At 40.4% G+C, this 18331-nt stretch overlaps 1 protein-coding gene across 1 annotated transcript; it reads left to right on the plus strand.

The window, feature by feature from the left end:
- Positions 1 to 1922: 1922 nt before the first annotated feature.
- On the plus strand, positions 1923 to 17337 carry LOC143835995 (acidic mammalian chitinase-like). The gene is made up of 11 exons (XM_077334611.1): positions 1923 to 2018; positions 2918 to 2947; positions 4157 to 4361; positions 6296 to 6352; positions 8092 to 8257; positions 9382 to 9497; positions 11219 to 11339; positions 11428 to 11613; positions 12758 to 12880; positions 13184 to 13319; positions 15383 to 17337. The coding sequence occupies exons 1-11, from the start codon at positions 1994 to 1996 to the stop codon at positions 15718 to 15720; spliced, it is 1503 nt and encodes a 500-aa protein (XP_077190726.1). The 5' UTR covers positions 1923 to 1993; the 3' UTR covers positions 15721 to 17337.
- The last annotated feature ends 994 nt before the right edge of the window (positions 17338 to 18331 follow it).

An 18331-nucleotide genomic window follows, 5' to 3' on the forward strand; every position in this document is an offset into this window, starting at 1 on the left:
TTTCCAGAGAACTTGCACAGCTCTTGTCCATCATCTTCGGGACCTCTTTAAGGACTGGAGATGTCCCGGAGGACTGGAAGAGAGCAAACGTTATTCCGATCTTCAAAAAAGGGAGGAAGGATGACCTGGGAAACTACAGACCAGTGAGTCTGACCTCTGTTGTGGAGAAGATAATGGAGCAGATATTAGGGAGCGATCTGCAAACATCTGGAGGACAATTTGGTGATCCAAGGAAGTCAGCATGGATTTGTCTCCAACAGGTCCTGCCAGACCAACCTGGTTTCCTTTTTTGACCAAGTAACAGGTTTGCTGGATCGGGGAAATTTGGTTGATGTCATTTACTTGGATTTTAGTAAAGCTTTTGACAAGTATCCCCATGATGTTCTGATGGATAAGTTGAAGGACTGCAATCTGGATTTTCAGATAGTTAAGTGGATAGGGAATTGGTTAGAGAATCGCACTCAAAGAGTTGTTGTCAATGGTGTTTCATCAGACTGGAGAGAGGTGAGTAGCGGGGTACCTCAGGGCTCGGTGCTCGGCCCGGTACTTTTTAACATATTTATTAATGATCTAGATGAGGGGGTGGAGGGACTACTCATCAGGTTTGCAGATGACACCAAATTGGGAGGACTGGCAAATACTCTGGAAGATAGAGACAGAGTTCAACGAGATCTGAACACAATGGAAAAATGGGCAAATGAGAACAAGATGCAATTTAATAAAGATAAATGTAAAGTTCTGCATCTGGGTCAGAAAAATGAAAAGCATGCCTACTGGATGGGGGATACGCTTCTAGGTAACACTGTGTGTGAACGAGACCTTGGGGTACTTGTGGACTGTAAACTAAACATGAGCAGGCAGTGTGATGCAGCGGTAAAAAAGGCAAATGCCATTTTGGGCTGTATCAACAGGGGCATCACATCAAAATCACAAGATGTCATAGTCCCATTGTATACGGCACTGGTCAGACCACACCTGGAATACTGTGTGCAGTTCTGGAGGCCTCACTTCAAGAAGGACGTAGATAAAATTGAAAGGGTACAGAGGAGAGCGACAAAGATGATCTGCGGCCAAGGGACCAAGCCCTATGAAGATAGGTTGAGGGACTTGGGGATGTTTAGCCTGGAGAAAAGGAGGTTTAGAGGGGACACGATAGCCCTCTTTAAGTATTTGAAAGGTTGTCACTTGGAGGAGAGCAGGATGCTGTTTCTGTTGGCTGCAGAGGAAAGGACACGCAGTAATGGGTTTAAACTTCAAGTACTAGGCTAGATATCAGGAAAAAAATTTTCACAGTCAGAGTAGTTCAGCAGTGGAATAGGCTTCCTAAGGAGGTGGTGAGCTCCCCCTCACTGGCAGTCTTCAAGCAAAGGTTGGATACACACTTTTCTTTGATGCTTTAGGATGCTTAGGGCTGATCCTGCGTTGAGCAGGGGGTTGGACTAGGTGGCCTGTTTGGCCCCTTCCAACTCTATGATTCTACGATTCTAATTATCTAATTTCCTTTGGCATTATTTATATGATTTCAGGTTACAGCACTTTAAAAGTAAAACTAAACTGTCTTTTCAGCAACAGCATCTATCTGTTTGAGAATCTGGCATATCAAGTAATAAAATGGTGGGGTGACTGCTGGGATATATATAGATAGCCTTGGCTTACTAGCTAAAGTCCAATCTGTCAGGCTTTTTGAAGGTTGCCTTGATATCATGTGCTTTTCGTTATTCTAGTTTGGTCAAATGTTTGCTCAACTCATGTAAACATTTCTCATAGATCAAGGCTAATTCAGTTACAAATGTCAAGAGGATCAAGGTTATTTGAGAAATGCTGCATCACTCATGTGGTTTGAGGTTTAATTTATCTGTTCTGTTTGGCTGGGCTTATGTAATCTGGTGGCTGTATGGCTTCTCTTTTGCAGCTGTGTAGGTTCCACAGTGATAACTGGGATTTTCACCACTATATAAAACAGCACCCATGAAATTTAGCTAAAAGTAGAAAGATGGGGAAGATGATGATGTGGATAGGTAAGTAATTTTGAAAGTTGAACCACTCACTTCATCTAACGGTGGAGGATGTCTTTACATTTGCTGGTACAGTTGAACATTTGGGTAAACATATTTCTTAACAGACATGCAATCTTGTCTTAGAGAGGCTTTACAGAAATGTTCCTTTTATGGGCAGATCCAGTGATTGAAGTGTTCCTTCATGATCAGGTCCTATTTGTTTACTATATTTGGAATAAGACAGTCATGTTTATCATTGCCCTGATAGCAAGATGTCCAGAGGCAACACTACTGTAGTTTTCTTTGGATGAGAGAGCAGAGGTGATAAATAGTCTTTGTAATACCTGTGTTTATAAATAATCCTGCATCAGGGTCCCAAAGGGGGCAATAGCACTCTCATGATGCTTAGCTTCAACCAACTCAGGCCCCTGTCTGTTTTCAGTTTGAATTGCCTAATCATGTGTTCCAAACTGTTTCTTGACCCATCCACATAACAGTAGGGTGACAGATACAGATGGATATAACATTTTAAGATTGGAGAGAAATTCCCAATTATTATCCCTGACTAACTACTAAAAACACATCAGGCAAATCCATAGAGTGAAATCTATTCACAGTTATATGGTAAAACTAATATATTTGCCAGGGCAAATTGTCTAGCAATGCTGAAACAGCTCAGTTTTTTAAAATATCTAAAGCTACCTGCTCAGCGGGCTCCATGAGATGGTGTCTGCTGGCCTTCCTTATATTCTGATTGTAGCTTAACATGCGCATTAAGCTCTGTGGCACTGCTAAATGGGAAATCCAACCGAGGCTGGAGATAAGACAGAATTGTCTAATACCTACAATTTTAAGGGTTCTGAAAGATTTTAAGTTATTTTCTCCTTCTGGTTCATTTATATTCTTTTGTTTTCTTTTAGCTTTGGCCATTTTTCTGCACATGCAGCTGGGTGAGTATCTTGCTGATTTTATTTGTGCCTAGGGCCACTATTAAAACACTGCTTTCTACTTTCAGCTAAATAATTTATCCTGCAGTGTAGAAGTAAGTTATTGTTTAATCTCAGTGTGCCAAAACTTGTTTATAAACTGAGTGGCTGTAAACTGGCATTTTGCATTCTGTCTAATTAATACACAGAAAAGTTTTGTTCTTACAGCACCATGAAGAGATCCCCTTAACCCAAGATATGAAACAGAAACCATAGCTTCAGATGTTGAGTAAACTCACCACCTCCCAAGGAAGCCTGTTCCACTTAGAAACTGCTCTAACTGTCAGGAACTTCTTCCGGATGTTGAGACGGAATTTCTTTTGAATTAATTTCATCCCATTGGTTCTGGTCTGTCCCTTCGGGGCAAGAAAGAACAACTCTGCTCCATCCTCTATATGGCACCCTTTTAAATACTTGAAAATGGTTATCAGATCCCCTCTCTGTCGTCTCCTCTCCAGGCTAAACAGACCAAGCTCCCCCAACATTTCTTCATACGTCTTGGTCTCCAAACCCCTCACCATCTTTGTTGCCCTCCTCTGGACATGCTCCAGTTTGGGTGCCCAAAACTGAACACAGTACAGTGTGTTCAGTTCTTGCTTCCTTTCATAAAGGCAATTTGAAAAATCTCTCCACAAGTTTAAAATAATAACAAACGTTTAGTATGGAGAAATGTCAGAAGCCAAAGAGTGAATTGGGGAAGTTGGAACATCATATGTTATGATGCAACAACAGAGGGAAATAATGGAAGGAGAAGACAGGAAATACCTCAGCATAAAAAAAGAAGAAACAATAGAACTGACATGGGAGGAAATCTAAAGTAAGACATTATTATTGAAGAGAGAGCATGTGAGAATAAGCCTTGGGTGCAATTTGCACAAGAAATTCAGAGGCTCAATTTAGCTATTGTAGTTTGTTCAGAGAAGGTAGAAAACTGGTTAACTAGCCAATGAACATTCGTTCTCCACTAGAATTCAAGACAGAAGTCTTTGGTCTAACTCCAGTTAGTCATGCGAACTCATGTCCATGACTTCTCTAACTGAAGTTTGTTTCTTTCCCACTTACTAGGGTTTACAGTAATGGTTGAATACTCAGTTGTGACAATGCCTTTTCTAGAGGCATCAGAGAAAAGGGTGATTCTGTCAGTTTAACTATGGTTTTCTGTCTTCCATCCAGGGTCTGCATATAAACTCGTGTGCTACTTCACTAACTGGTCTCAATATAGACCAGACCCAGCTAAGTACTTTCCAAACAACATTGACCCGAATCTTTGTACCCACCTGGTTTATGCTTTTGCTACTATGAAAGACAACAAGATAGCTCCATATGAGTACAATGATAAAGATGTGCTCTACCCTCAGTTCCAAGCACTGAAAAAGAGGTCAGATTTATAAAGTATATAAAGATAGAATCTCTAAGTATTCTTTGTAAAAATACTGTGCAGTTTTCTGTTACAACACTTGCTTCAAAGGCTTGGAAATGATTTTAAAAAGTGTAATATGTAGATGAGCTCTAACAATGACAAATTGAGGTTTTCACACGTAACAGTGCAACCTTCATTGCAACTGTGAAGGTTACAGAATGGAGCGGGAGCCATTTTTAAAATAAGGACCTTTTCCACCCAGGTTATTTGCCCAGTTTGGAAAACAAGGTTTTTTTTCCTGCTTCCCCACAGCATTGTAGTGCATCCATGAATCTACTGGATTTTCGTTATTTTTCCTGCTGTGTTTTCCAAACCTACTGCGCTATTACATTTTGAGAAAGATTGCAGAAAATATTGGATGGCTGCCATATGGACAGGAAAGTCTGGGTTCTCCTAGTCCCGCCTACATGACAGCCATTTTCTTATCTCCAGTACCTTCAGTGACTTCACCACCACCGCTGAGGGAATTCTTGAGGGATTCTACACCACTCCCCCTGTAATTGACATAGAAATATTCCATTCTATCAGTAGGCAAATATATCCTCAGAAATGCTCCTGGTAGTGCAGTAGGAGAGATATGGTGGCCTCAAGGGCTGGGGCCAGGAAATGGGTCGTTGCTGCTGTATTCCATTAAGAGCCAAAGCATCATTGTGTGGCTTTCACAGGAAAATATTGCCTTGTGGAAGTCATCAAAGGGGCATTTCCAGCCAATGTGGGTTTTGAGTTCAAATTTCATATGTCCAAAAAGTCCTTTCAGACATCTTAATTAAAAATCCTTTAAGAATACAATGTGCAAGTATACATAAATGGCAGATTTTTGCAACGTGAATGCTACTTGTTCAATCCTACAGTTTTTCATTGGCAATACATATTGCTCTGTACATATTGATTTGTACAGAGTCTATAATTCCTCAACCACTTGTAGTGTTGGGCATAACCCATATTCAAATAAACTTCTCAGCTAGCATTTTGGCCTTGCTGAAAAATTATATGGAATAATTATGCAGTGGTACTTTGGGGATGAAGCCAGATTATTGCCAGCTTGTTATATGCCACATACACCTGCAAATACTTTGCCATCTGCTTATGCATCTGTAGTGTGGATGGGAGATACTAGCAGGAAAAACAGCATGATGTGCAGAATTAGAGTTACAATCCCACTTCAGCTGATTGTAGAACAGCAATGACAGTGAAGGATATAAGGCTCCCATATGTATGTACCTAATGATGTTGATGCAAACTTAATATTACTTATCCTATTTGAATGACATAATTTAGTGCCTACTTCTTTTTGTCTGTGGCATTTTGAATCTGGATCCCCTATTTCATTGTAGGAAATGACCAGTAATTGCTCACCCACCTCCCTCTAGGCCTGTTTTATAATTCTGTAGGGTTTTTTCCATTATGGAAATTGCTTGTGCCTGTATACAACAGGAAATTTTGCAAAATGAGAGTTTATGAATTTCACTTGTGGTCACATCTTTGATGTTGAACACCTCACACATTGCTTGTGCCTGCACATGCCAACTACTGATGTGAACTAGTGATCACAAGTGCTGTTATGCCTCATACTTTTAATTGCAATAAATATAATGTCAGCTCTTTTATGGGAGATATCTCACTCCATGGTAGAAGCAGTGCTATTCCCATAGAAGGGCCCAGTTTTAACCCTGACACTTAAAAAAAAAACTTAAAAAAGGAATCTAGGAAAGACCTTGCTTAGCCTGTGATCCTAGAGAGGATTGCCAGCCAGCATAGAGAATACTAAACTAGGTGACCAGTGGTGTAACTCGGTATAAGCAGTGCCCTGTATATTTTCCTTTTTAAATTTAACATTAAAAGTTTTGTGAGGGCAAAGTGTTTGTTCCGTTAAGTGTTTCTTTTTCTCGCAGCAATCCCCACCTGGTTACACTGCTGGCTATTGGAGGATGGAGCTTTGGCACTGAAATGTGAGACCCTTTCTGTATATTTTATGTAAATGTCATAGTGGTGAGAATACTTTTGTTCACATCACCAGTGATAACATGAGTTTCATCTTTGCTAGGTACCCAAGTGCTGTTGGAATCTAAAGAAAGATGAAAGCCGAACTACCTTAGATTTGAACGTTTCTCTGTAATTTCTTAGGTCTCTCTTATACTACAACCTTATCCTGATTTGTATGTTTCTGCTCCATTTGTTTTCCAGTAAAGAATGAAATGTCAGTCCAAAATTCAACAGAGAAGAAACTGACGATGGCTATGTGATATATAGCAGCATTGAAAAGGATTTTTTTAAGGGGGAAGGGGGAAAAAAGTAAAAAGAAAAGCACATTCTTTAAAAGCACAGCAGACCTTTCAAATGACAAAATTGAGTCAAAATATCAAAAACATCAACACAACAGCTATGGCATCCTTGTCTTCTGTTGTGACTCAGAAGAACAAACATGTATTACACTTCTGAGAACAAAAGAGGTTTTGAAAAATGTGGGTTAAGGCTCAGTTAACTGCAGATAGGCAGTTAGCATTCAGGCGTGTTAAACCACACACAAAAAAAGAAAAATCCACCTGGCCTCAGATGCCAAAGTGGGTGAGAGAGCTCCTCGTGAGCATCAGCAGAAGGTCAGTCAGGAGGCTGAGAGTGAGTTAAGAACATGCTCCTGTTCAGCTAATTAAAGGAAAATGTAGTGAGATACTAAGGACAGCATTTTAGGGGAAATGGACTGGGGAACAATTTTTATTCCTTGAGTAATATTTTTATTTTACCAGTTTGATTTATGACAATTGTTTACCTATTTAATGTATGACAATTGTTTAACATTCTTATGTTAATATTCAAAATGTTTGCAAGCTCAACAACAGAGGCTGCACTGAAGGGGGTCGGAAACTATTGTTGGCATCTAAGGAAATAATACTGGCCTGGACATTGGTAGTTAAAAGAATCCCAATAGCATACTAATCTGCCTGGAAGATTTTGCATGAACTAATACTTAAAAGTCAGGAAGTAACCTTTGTCAGAATCTATTTTCAACAGAGAACAAGGGTGATAATCCTTAACTTTATATTGAATGAAATACATTTGCTAGGATGTTGGTGTTTTGTGAGACCCAGAATCTTCCTGTAGCTGTGACATCATATTCTAAGATGATGTCAGCATTTAATGACTGTTCACATCAAGGATGATCCAAGTCCTCAAAGAGAAGGATGGGAATTTTATAAGGAAACAATGTGAGTGTGAATGAACAGAAACAAGACAGATATGAGACTACAGGTACTATTGTGAAGTAATGCTTTTAGGATGGCAAAATTAAAAAGGCAGACATGATAAGATTAATAAACTGAGTGCACAGGGTTAGCAGAATCTCTACCTTCTATTAAATATATGTTTAATTATAGTCAGAATATCTGTATAAATGTAACATTTAAATATCTAGACATATAAACTAGACTGAACCATAGCCCACCATCCAAGTTCACAAAGAAGCATTTTAAAGCCCCCCTTTATTAAAATACATGCACATCTTTTACAAAGCAATCCAAGGCATATTCAGTGGTGGCTATTCCCAGATAAGCTTGCCGAGAATTGCAACCTACCTCACTGAGTGAAATAAGTGAGATAAAAAAGACCTCACCCCACCCACCCTAGATTATGTCTTAAAGGTTGTCATAACTGCTAACAGAAAAATCATATTTAAAGGTGGGGCTTTCCACAGGTTCACTACCATGGTCTCCACAGAAGCTAATCGCAAGATCTTCATTGATTCAGTGATTGAATATCTCCGTACATTTGGCTTTGATGGAATTGACCTGGATTTTGAATACCCAGGCTCGAGGGGCAGTCCCCCTGAGGATAAGCACCGGTTTACCCTCCTGATTCAGGTAGAAACCTAATAGATTTAATAGAATAGAATGTTTAATTTCTATTCCACCCTTCCCCATGTGGGCTCAGGGTGGTTCACATGTATGATGCACTCATTTTAAAGATGTATAATCTATTATTTTAAAGATGTATGGTATGCATTTCAATCAAATGATCCTCAAAGTAATTTATAAATAACAGATTAAATACAGTATTAAAAAAACCAATAAACAGTAGCCTTTGGAGTCTTGGCTGGTGGTAGAATTGTTTCCACATCTGAGATCCCTGGGAAACTGGTATCTGAACAGAGTAACCTTGTAATCTGTGAAGGGGAAGCCTGGTTCTTGAAATTACTTCTTTCTCTAACTTATAACTGAGGTCAGACTGATCTTTTCCTGAAATTGGAATTTTTCCTAAAGAGAAGATGCCACCTCCATAAATGTGTGTTATATCAATTTTTCCATTTTTATTGGCAAATATTATTGACATTTGGGACTACTACACAAGTGTCCCTTTTCTGAGAAGGATAGCTAAGGGTAGAATAAAAGTTTATATCCTGGTATGCTATCATGTGTTCAGATTTCATAAATACTTATTGTGTAGAGCAAAATTTGAGTTTATTAGCACCTCAGAGGCCAAAAAGATTTTCAGGGTATAAGCCTTTAAGAGTGAAATCTTCCTTCATCAGGTATCATCAGGGAACTTTCTTTTGTGAAATTTTATAGCCCAAAAATCTTGTTGGTGTCTAAGGTGCTATTGGATTTGAATCTAGCTCTTCTATTGTAAACCAAAACAGCTACCTTCTGGAACATGTATTGCAGTAATATCCATAACAGGTAATTTGCATGATTTCTATAATGTTTTCTGTTTACATGGACCTGTGGAAAACAAATCATTAATGAAAAATAAATTAATTTTTCCTTGCCACAAAATACGCTAGTGATAGTTGAAAAGCAATCCACTGTTTTTACAGATGGTGCCAATCATTGATTTGTATTACAGAGATTGTTAACAACATTTCCACTGAATTTTTTCCCTTCTACTTAATCTACAGCTAATCTACAATTAGCCTTTCAGCTTTTGGTCGTAATTCAAACCTATTTTCCTTATAGGTATCATTCATCATTCTCATTTTACTCCATAGGAAATGCTCACTGCCTTCAAAAACGAGTCTGCAGATTCTAGACTACTGATCACAGCTGCAGTATCTGCTGGTATAGAAACTATTAATTCTGGATATGAAATTGTTGAGATAGGAAAGTAAGTAGAATTCTCAGAACACAGCAAACCTAATATGCCCCAGCCTTGCAGCAACATGGTATACTGGATATGTGGCCAGTCTAAGCTCAGTAAAGACCCTGAGACATGTATAGCCTTTAGAATACAGAAACAATTTTAAATCATGGGAGTCAGAATTTACAAAAGATACTGAGGGCACATCTATGCTACAGATTTAGCACCCAAATGGATAATATGGTAGGCGATCTGAGATCGTCTCCCCAATGTTTTTTATTGGGTGATTCCAATTTAGAATTTAACTACCAAGTATGGGGGTTTGTGTACATTTAATCTTCCTCTGTCTGCTAGTTGAATGATCTTCCAGAGCAGCTATTTTCTCCATTGGATCAAATCCTTACCACTTAGTGGCTCTAATATTCCTGAAGATCCTTCCTGGGTGGAGCGTATCTGGCCGGTGTCCGGATTCCTTTTCCTGTGTCCAGCCTCTGATTCTGGCTGGACACACTCTATGAGCCAATGCTTTGATTCGGCCAGCTCCTAGAGGGCCTGCCCCCACAGGGCAGCTGCGCAAGCCTCGCACCCAGACACAGCCAGGGCAGTGAGGTGAGCGGACCTGCAGAGCCCTGGCCTGATAAATAAAGATCAGTATTTTCCAGGAAGTTCCTATGAAATCAAAGGCATAAGTGGCCCAGAATTTCAAGTGGAGTTAGCTTTACAAGAAAGAAGACAGTGAGACTTTGGGGGGAACCAGGTGATTGACTTTTATTAGGCAACAACGGCCTTGCATACAACAACAGGGACTGCAGTTGCCAGCAGCAGGCCTTAGACTTCAGAAGGGCAGACATCGCCAGCAGACTGTGCTAGCCACATGTGGCCACATGCATTACTTTTGAAGGGGTGCATATAAGGTGGGAGAGATTTCCCTTCAGCCTAACTGCCTGGAGATGAGCTGTACTTCCAGGGAATCCTCAGACCCCACCTGGAGGCTGGCATCCCTAAACCTCAATGGGATACAATGCTACGGAGTCACCCCTCCAAAGCAGCCATTTTTGCCTGGGGGAGCAGCAATTCCAGGAGATTTCCAGGCCCCTCCTGGAGGTTGGCTGTCCCTGGTTTGGAAATATTTCTTGAGGTTTGGAAGTGGAGACTCAAAAATATATAATGCCTCTGCAGCCACCTAACCAGCCACATAGCACCCCCCGAGCTATTTCAGGTCAAGAAAACTTTGCAGAAAGGAGGTAAGGTTGCTAGATAGGTGTAAGTTCATGTTCTGGAATTCCACACTACCTAGGTGTGCATAAATCTGACTAGGGTCAAGACTGCCGGGCACAAAGAGACCTCTTAGGGTTGCCAGTTTCAAAGTGAGGCACTAAACCCACATCAAATCATGAGCTAGCACTCGTTGCATTACAGAACTCAATGGGCTTTACTTCTAGTACAAGTATAAATCTGAATATATATTTGCCATATGGAAAGACAAAGTTAATGCTTAATAACTCCACAATTGGATACCATAGTTAATTAAAGATAGTTGTGAAATTTCCTGTTTGAAACTTGGTGCTATTGCAAATGGTTAAAGGGGAGGGAGGACAGGGATTGTTTGAGAATTCCAGTTAATCAGTTTTGTCCCTGTCATTAATGTATAAATGTCTGATTTAAGCCATCAATCAGAGACAAAATGGTTCGATTTAGAGTCTGGGAACTTAATGCTTTCTAACTGATGTTTACTGTATTGTTGTCAGACTACTGGATTTCATCAGTGTGATGACATATGACTTCCATGGTGACTGGAATTATTTCGCAGGGTGCAACAGTCCTTTAAATTCGGGTTCTGACTGGTGTGAAAATAAGTGTTTGAATTGTGTGAGTAAGCACCTCTGTAATATCTTTTCTTGCTCTTGCAGGAAGCTCAAACTATGTTGTAGAAATATTTTTCTTTTTCTTTTGGCAGAAATGTGCTATGGAATATTGGAGGGACCAGGGTGCCCCAGCTGAGAAACTTCTGATGGGATTTCCTACCTATGGACGGTCTCTCAGACTTAGTAGCAGTAGTAGCACAGCCCTCTGTGCATCAATCTCTGGAGCTGGAACTCCAGGGCTATATACGGAAGAAGCAGGGTATTGGGCTTACTTTGAGGTATGAATCCTGAGAACATGGCAATTCATAATGGTACATTTGACACATAGCTATGTTTCCTTAGAGTTATTAGATTAATGTTAGCTATGACATGTGAAACCAAGCAATCACAAGCGAATACATATATATATTAAAAACTAGCAAATGAAATTCAGACATAGGTAACTCTAACGAATACAATTTATTTTAATAATAGAAACTCATACAGCTGAGTCACCATTCAAGAAAAGTGTCAACCACAAAGCGACAAATTGAGGCTTATTAGCATGCCTGCGATAGGCTTTAAAGTCTTGTTAACTCATTAGCCACTCACCAAGCCCAATCAGGCAGATAAACAAGTAATAAATAATCTCAAAGGGAGTTAAAAACTAGAGAGGGAAGAATTATCCAAAAGGACCCAGGCAAAAAGAAATTAAAATAGATTTAAAATAGAAATGGAATGGTCAAATAGGGAATGACTTTCCCCACCCCTCCAAGCCCAGATAGTTCAGCTTCCACAGAAGGTGACAGGAAGAAAAGGCTTCCTAAGCTGACTAAGTCAGCCAAGGTGAGCTTTACACTAACCAAATTAAATCATTTGAAAATATCAAAACAAAGAAAAAGAAAGAAAGAGAGAAAAGACCCATAGACTGAACTAAAAGCACAGCTGGTGAGTGAAAACCACCCACCCCTCCCAAAATGGCCAATGATGGTCCTGAAGGGGGTGGGAAGAGGAGGGGCCCCAGGTGGGCAAGTACATAGCTATGCTTCTCAGTCATAGTCTGCATGATTGCACCACTCCAGAACATTTCAGGGGGTTCTCAATGATAAAGAAGTTGAGAAAGGCTGACTTAAACAAAGGGCAATAGTTCTTATGGTATCCATGGATATCATCATGAGACACATTACTATATATTAGGAGAGGAAAGGTTTGTAGCAATGCTTGCCTCCCCTAACCCGCACTCTGATCAATGATCATTTATGCTCTACTCTAGAATTCTTGCGTCTTTTCCATTGATCCCATCTCTACATTGAAGTGGAAGCCCCACCACAAATCTGAATCAGGAGCACCTGGAAATATGGGTACTATATTGCCAGAAGTTTCTTCTGGCGGCTTGTTCATAAAGCAATCACTTGTTTCAAGACAAATCTACTCTTTTGGCAGGTCTGCACTTTTCTAAAGGAAGAGGGCACTCAAGTGAAATGGCTGGATGACCAAAAAGTTCCATATGCCTATAACAGAGATATCTGGGTAACTTATGATGACATTTGTAGCTACAGATACAAAGTAAGACCCTTACATTCCCTTTTTTTGTTTGTTTGTTTTAATGTATACTGTTAGTTCGCCTGTTGTGAAGCATTTGGTATTTTTCATGCACTGACGACTTCCCATTATGAAAGGAATTACTAATTTAACCCCTCACATCTTTGATCGTAGTATAAAAAGCCTGTTATACACTGGTCAACTCCAAATAGTGATCAGTTTTAATGATGATGATTTCTTAAGGGGTAGCTGTTCTACGATTTATCTTTTAAGTGGATGTTTTCATGTTCTAAGCAACTGGATGATGTTAAAAAATCTGTTTTTTAGGCCAAATATTTGAAAGAGAACAACTATGGAGGTGCCATGATATGGGCTATTGATCTGGATGACTATCTTGGTACTTTCTGCAATGAAGGAACAAATCCTTTAATAAGTGAGCTGAAAAGATTGCTCGAAACAAATGGTAAGAGAGATGCCATGGAGAACCTATACCTTATAGGAGAATCAGTGACTTTTATCTTTTCTAGGATATGTATGGGAATACAATGGTAGGTATAGAATACTTATATCACAAAACCGTTTTTGCACTGGGAACTTTGAGGGAGCACAAATCTGGGACAGATGAGGTGCACCGGTCCAAATGCTCCCCCGTGTGAGCGCTGGACTAGGCGGGGCAACCTGCCCCAGCTCAAACTCCAGCCTGCAGTCCAGCATGAATTCTCTGGTGAAGAAACAGTATTACTGATGTCCTCCTTGCTGGCTGTCTCCTCCCAGTTCGCATGAGATGTACCATCTATATCACTGCACTGGAAACAACAAAGACTTCCTAGTCTTTTTTTTTTAAACATTTTTGGAGAAAGTTTCCCTTTCATCTAGATCAAGCTGGTTGGTTTGGCCAGCTATGCCACAGTGTTTTTTCTCTCACTGATGTTGCTTTCATCTAGATCTGCTGGAGAGAAACCTTTTTCTTTGAAAGGGGCGTCAATTCCTGAAGCTGGACCTTAATTTGGGAATGGACCATAAAGAATGGAGCTTCAATTTCCCTATCAGTTACATTATCCATGCTAGTTTAGTGAGGGAAAGTGTGTGCATGTAGCCCCTTTCAGAAACTCTTGATATGTGCATTCATCATTTTGAAGAATGGGTCAACACAAGCATTTTCCTTTAACTTACAGCTTCAGTATGCACAAACACAGTTCCTCAAAAATCTGGGTATGTGTATACTGAAGTTATGTATGCATGAGAAATATGTATGCTAATGGAAAATTGTGGCCACGTTTCCATTAGTTGCAGTTGAAGATCCAAAACTGAACATCTGAAAGGGCTTAGAAATGCAGGACATCATCTGCTTATTAGCTTTTATTCCTGCACAGAATAAAAGTTAATCAAATTCACCATAGCTTGGCATTTTAGAAGGATAGCTTGGCATTTTAGAAGAATTGTTTCCCTTTCTAAATTCACTCTCAGCCAGTCCCCAATATTATCTTGTAGTATTCTACACCCGAATGTGAGCCATGTTCATTACAATATGCCCTATGCCCCCCGCAGGGCCTTACGCTCTGCGGGTGAGAACCTGTTGGTCGTCCCCGGCCCGAAGGAAGCGCGCCTAGCCTCGACCAGGGCCAGGGCTTTTTCAGTCCTGGCCCCTACCTGGTGGAATGAGCTCCCGGGTGATCTGCGGGCCCTGCGGGATTTGTCAGCTTTCCGCAGGGCTTGTAAAACGGAGCTCTTCCACCAGGTCTATGGTTGAGGCTGGGGTCAGCAAATCAGGGACATCGCTCCCCCCCTAGGAGTTGGAGTGTACGCTACTCCCCTATCCTTTCCTCTTCACCTCTTAATAATTGGGGGAGGGATGGGATTTTTAGCCGCCATGTTAGTAGAGTGATGTTTTAATGGGAATTTTAATGGGATTAGTTGTTGTGACCCGCCTCGAGCCTATCGGGAGAGGCGGGAAATAAATCTAATATTAATAATAATAATAATAATAATAATAATAATAATAATAATAATAATAATAATAATAATAATAATATATAGTGGCATGATACGTATGACCTTTAATACTCCTTATTTCTCTTGTAAACATTACTGCAGATAAGAGGAGATGAGGTGAATGAAAACAGGGAGGTCAAATGAACACTGTCTTAGCAGTGTTCCAAGCTGGCAAAAGTGAGAATAATGAACACCTAAAAGGTTTAAAATGCAGTTTGGTCTAGTCCCTTGTAGAAGGATACACTTTATCTTTTCAAATTGTTTAATGATTAACTCTTTAGGTTGTTTGTCTACTTCACGTGACTGTGAAAACTGCAATTCTTGATCTTGAGGCAATTTATTGGTCTTATTTTTTCAGTTTAAAAGGAAAAATATAACTTAGCAAGGTTAAAAGGAAAAATATAACTAGCAAGGTTTCCAAGACTGTGACCCTCCTGATAGTAGCCTCTGCAATTTATAAATCATTGCCACTTAGGTGAATAGACAAGAATGCCACAGCTCTTATGCTGATGTTTTGATTCAATTCTATTTCAGATCCTATTGTGCCAAACTGCCCTCTTGAAGTTGATCCTCCAGTGACCCCTTCAATTGATCCTCCAGTGACCCCTTCAGTTGATCCTCCAGTGACCCCTTCAGTTGATCCTCCAGTGACCCCATCAATTGATCCTCCAGTGACCCCTTCAGTTGATCCCACCACTACCTCTCCAGGCGATGAAAACTTTTGCACAGGGAAAGCAGATGGCATGTATGCTGACCCAGAAGACAAATCAAAATTCTACATTTGTGATGGAAACCGCACATTCCACTTTGATTGTCCAGCTGAACTAATTTTTAATATTGACTGCAAGTGCTGTGATCGCCCAAAACATTGACACAACTCAGATGAAACCCACAGCCAAATTCCTTTCTTCTTCTATAAAGCTGAGAAGCAGCCAAGTTTTTGGACTTAATCAGAAAAAACAATACACTATTTGTCTTACATTCCAATACTTTATCACTGTATAAAACCTAGGGCCATTCCGCACAGCGCTAATGTTGCTGAAGTCTAACAGTTGTGTAACGCTGTTTTTTTAACATTATGCATGACATCATATACAATCCGCAAAACTCCTGCTTTTTTTGGGAATTGTAATAAGTGGACCCCCCCCCCAAAAAAACCCTTGATTCCTGAGAACAACCTGCAACACACCTGAAAAAGACATGCACATTCTCAATATAGTGGTAGAAAGAAGGTTCGCTCCCGCCCCCAAATTTCCAGGAGACAGGGAAGGCTTTTTTTTCTCTTCAAGCTGCCAATAGCAATGAACACGCGAGCACGTGACTTCTTTAACCGAAGTTCCTGGACAACTAATGCAGCAGTGCCAAACAGAAAGCACCTTTCTTCAAATGTATTAAAACTTTCCAGGCACCGTCACCCACAGTCATTGTTCGAAAAAAAGTTTTTTTAATGGAAACGCGTGTCAATGAATACACGCAAGCGTGGCATGTTTTGTCCGATAAAGGAATGTTTTGGGAAGAGAAACCGAAAGACGTCTCTCTATGGAGCAATGAGTATACACATAGTCATTGCCACTTGGATTTTTGTTTTTGTTTTTTAAAATTTAAAGGGAAAAGGGGTTTTTGGTGGCAGTTTGATCAACGGCCAGAGGCCGGCAGAAACGCCACAAATTTGTAGCGATTCAGGCAAGATTGGAAACTTGTGGGTAACGAAAACAGCGCTAGTGGGAGAGCCCACCCACAGTGACCCCAATTCCATACCTAGATATAGCCCCTCCCCCCAAACCCAGAAGCTCTGGCCAGTCTGCCCTGGAAGAAATTCACCTCCCAACTGTAAAGTGATGATCGGCATTTCCCTGGCATGGAAGAAAGGCCCACAACAGAAAACATCCTTCCTATAATAGTGATTTAATTAGAGGAGTATATATAACATTGGGGCAAATGGGAGGCATTCAGAACTTTATGTATTTATTTTATAAAATGCCTTTCTGTGCTCAAGGCAACTAACAACTAATAACTAACATGATAAAATCACATTTTAACCAATGAAACTGACAAAAATAATCAAAACTATTAAAGCAATAGTAAAAATACACTTACAAAATCATCTTCCCCGAGAATAAAGTCCCAAATCTTAGATTTCTTTCAAAAATTCATAAAAAGCAGCACACAGCAAATAGGAATTAAACTTAATATCAAGGATGCTCAACATTAAGGATCTGGAAGAAGGCCACCAGGCATAACGGTCTCATTGAATGTATGTCTGAAATCTGTAGTATATGCATTTCATAAGTTGTTGTTGTTGTTATGTGCGAAGTCGTGTCCGACCCATCGCGACCCCATGGACAATGATCCTCCAGGCCTTCCTGTCCTCTACCATTCCCTGAAGTCCTTTTAAGTTTGCACCTACTGCTTCAGTGACTCCATCCATCCACCTCATTCTCTGTCGTCCCCTTCTTCTTTTGCCCTCGATCACTCCCAGCATTAGGCTCTTCTCCAGGGAGTCCTTCCTTCTCATGAGGTGGCCAAAGTATTTGAGTTTCATCTTCAGGATCTGGCCTTCTAAAGAGCAGTCAGGGCTGATCTCCTCTAGGACTGACCGGTTTGTTCGCCTTGCAGTCCAAGGGACTCGCAAGAGTCTTCTCCAGCACCAGAGTTCAAAAGCCTCAATTCTTTGACGCTCGGCCTTCCTTATGGTCCAACTTTCGCAGCCATACATTGCAACTGGGAATACCATAGCCTTGACTAAACGCACTTTTGTTGGCAGGGTGATGTCTCTGCTTTTTAGGATGCTGTCTAGATTTGCCATAGCTTTCTTCCCCAGGAGCAAGCGTCTTTTAATTTCTTGGCTGCAGTCCCCATCTGCAGTGATCTTGGAGCCCAGGAAAATAAAATCTGTCACTACCTCCATTTCTTCCCCATCTATTTGCCAGGAATTGAGAGGGCTGGCTGCCATGATCTTTGTTTTCTTGATGTTGAGTTTCAAGCCAACTTTTGCACTCTCCTCCTTCACCCGCATCAACAGGCTCTTTAGTTCCTCTTCACTTTCTGCCATTAGAGTGGTATCATCTGCATATCTGAGGTTGTTGATATTTCTCCCTGCAATCTTGATCCCAATTTGTGACTCCTCTAATCCCGCCTTTCTCATGATGTGCTCCGCATACAAGTTAAATAGGCAAGGCGACAGTATACAGCCTTGCCGAACTCCTTTCTCAATTTTGAACCAATCCGTGATTCCATGTTCAGTTCTCACTGTTGCTTCTTGACCTGCATATAAATTTCTCAAGAGACAAATAAGATGCTCTGGTATTCCCATCTCTTTAAGAACTTGCCACAATTTGTTGTGCTCCACACAATCAAAGGCTTTAGCATAGTCAATGAAGCAGAAGTAGATGTTCTTCTGGTACTCCCTAGCTTTTTCCATGATCCAGCGTATGTTGGCAATTTGATCTCTAGTTCCTCTACCTCTTCGAAATCCTGCCTGTA

Source organism: Paroedura picta, chromosome 4 (assembly GCF_049243985.1).
Source record: "Paroedura picta isolate Pp20150507F chromosome 4, Ppicta_v3.0, whole genome shotgun sequence".
NCBI classification, from domain to species: domain Eukaryota; kingdom Metazoa; phylum Chordata; class Lepidosauria; order Squamata; family Gekkonidae; genus Paroedura; species Paroedura picta.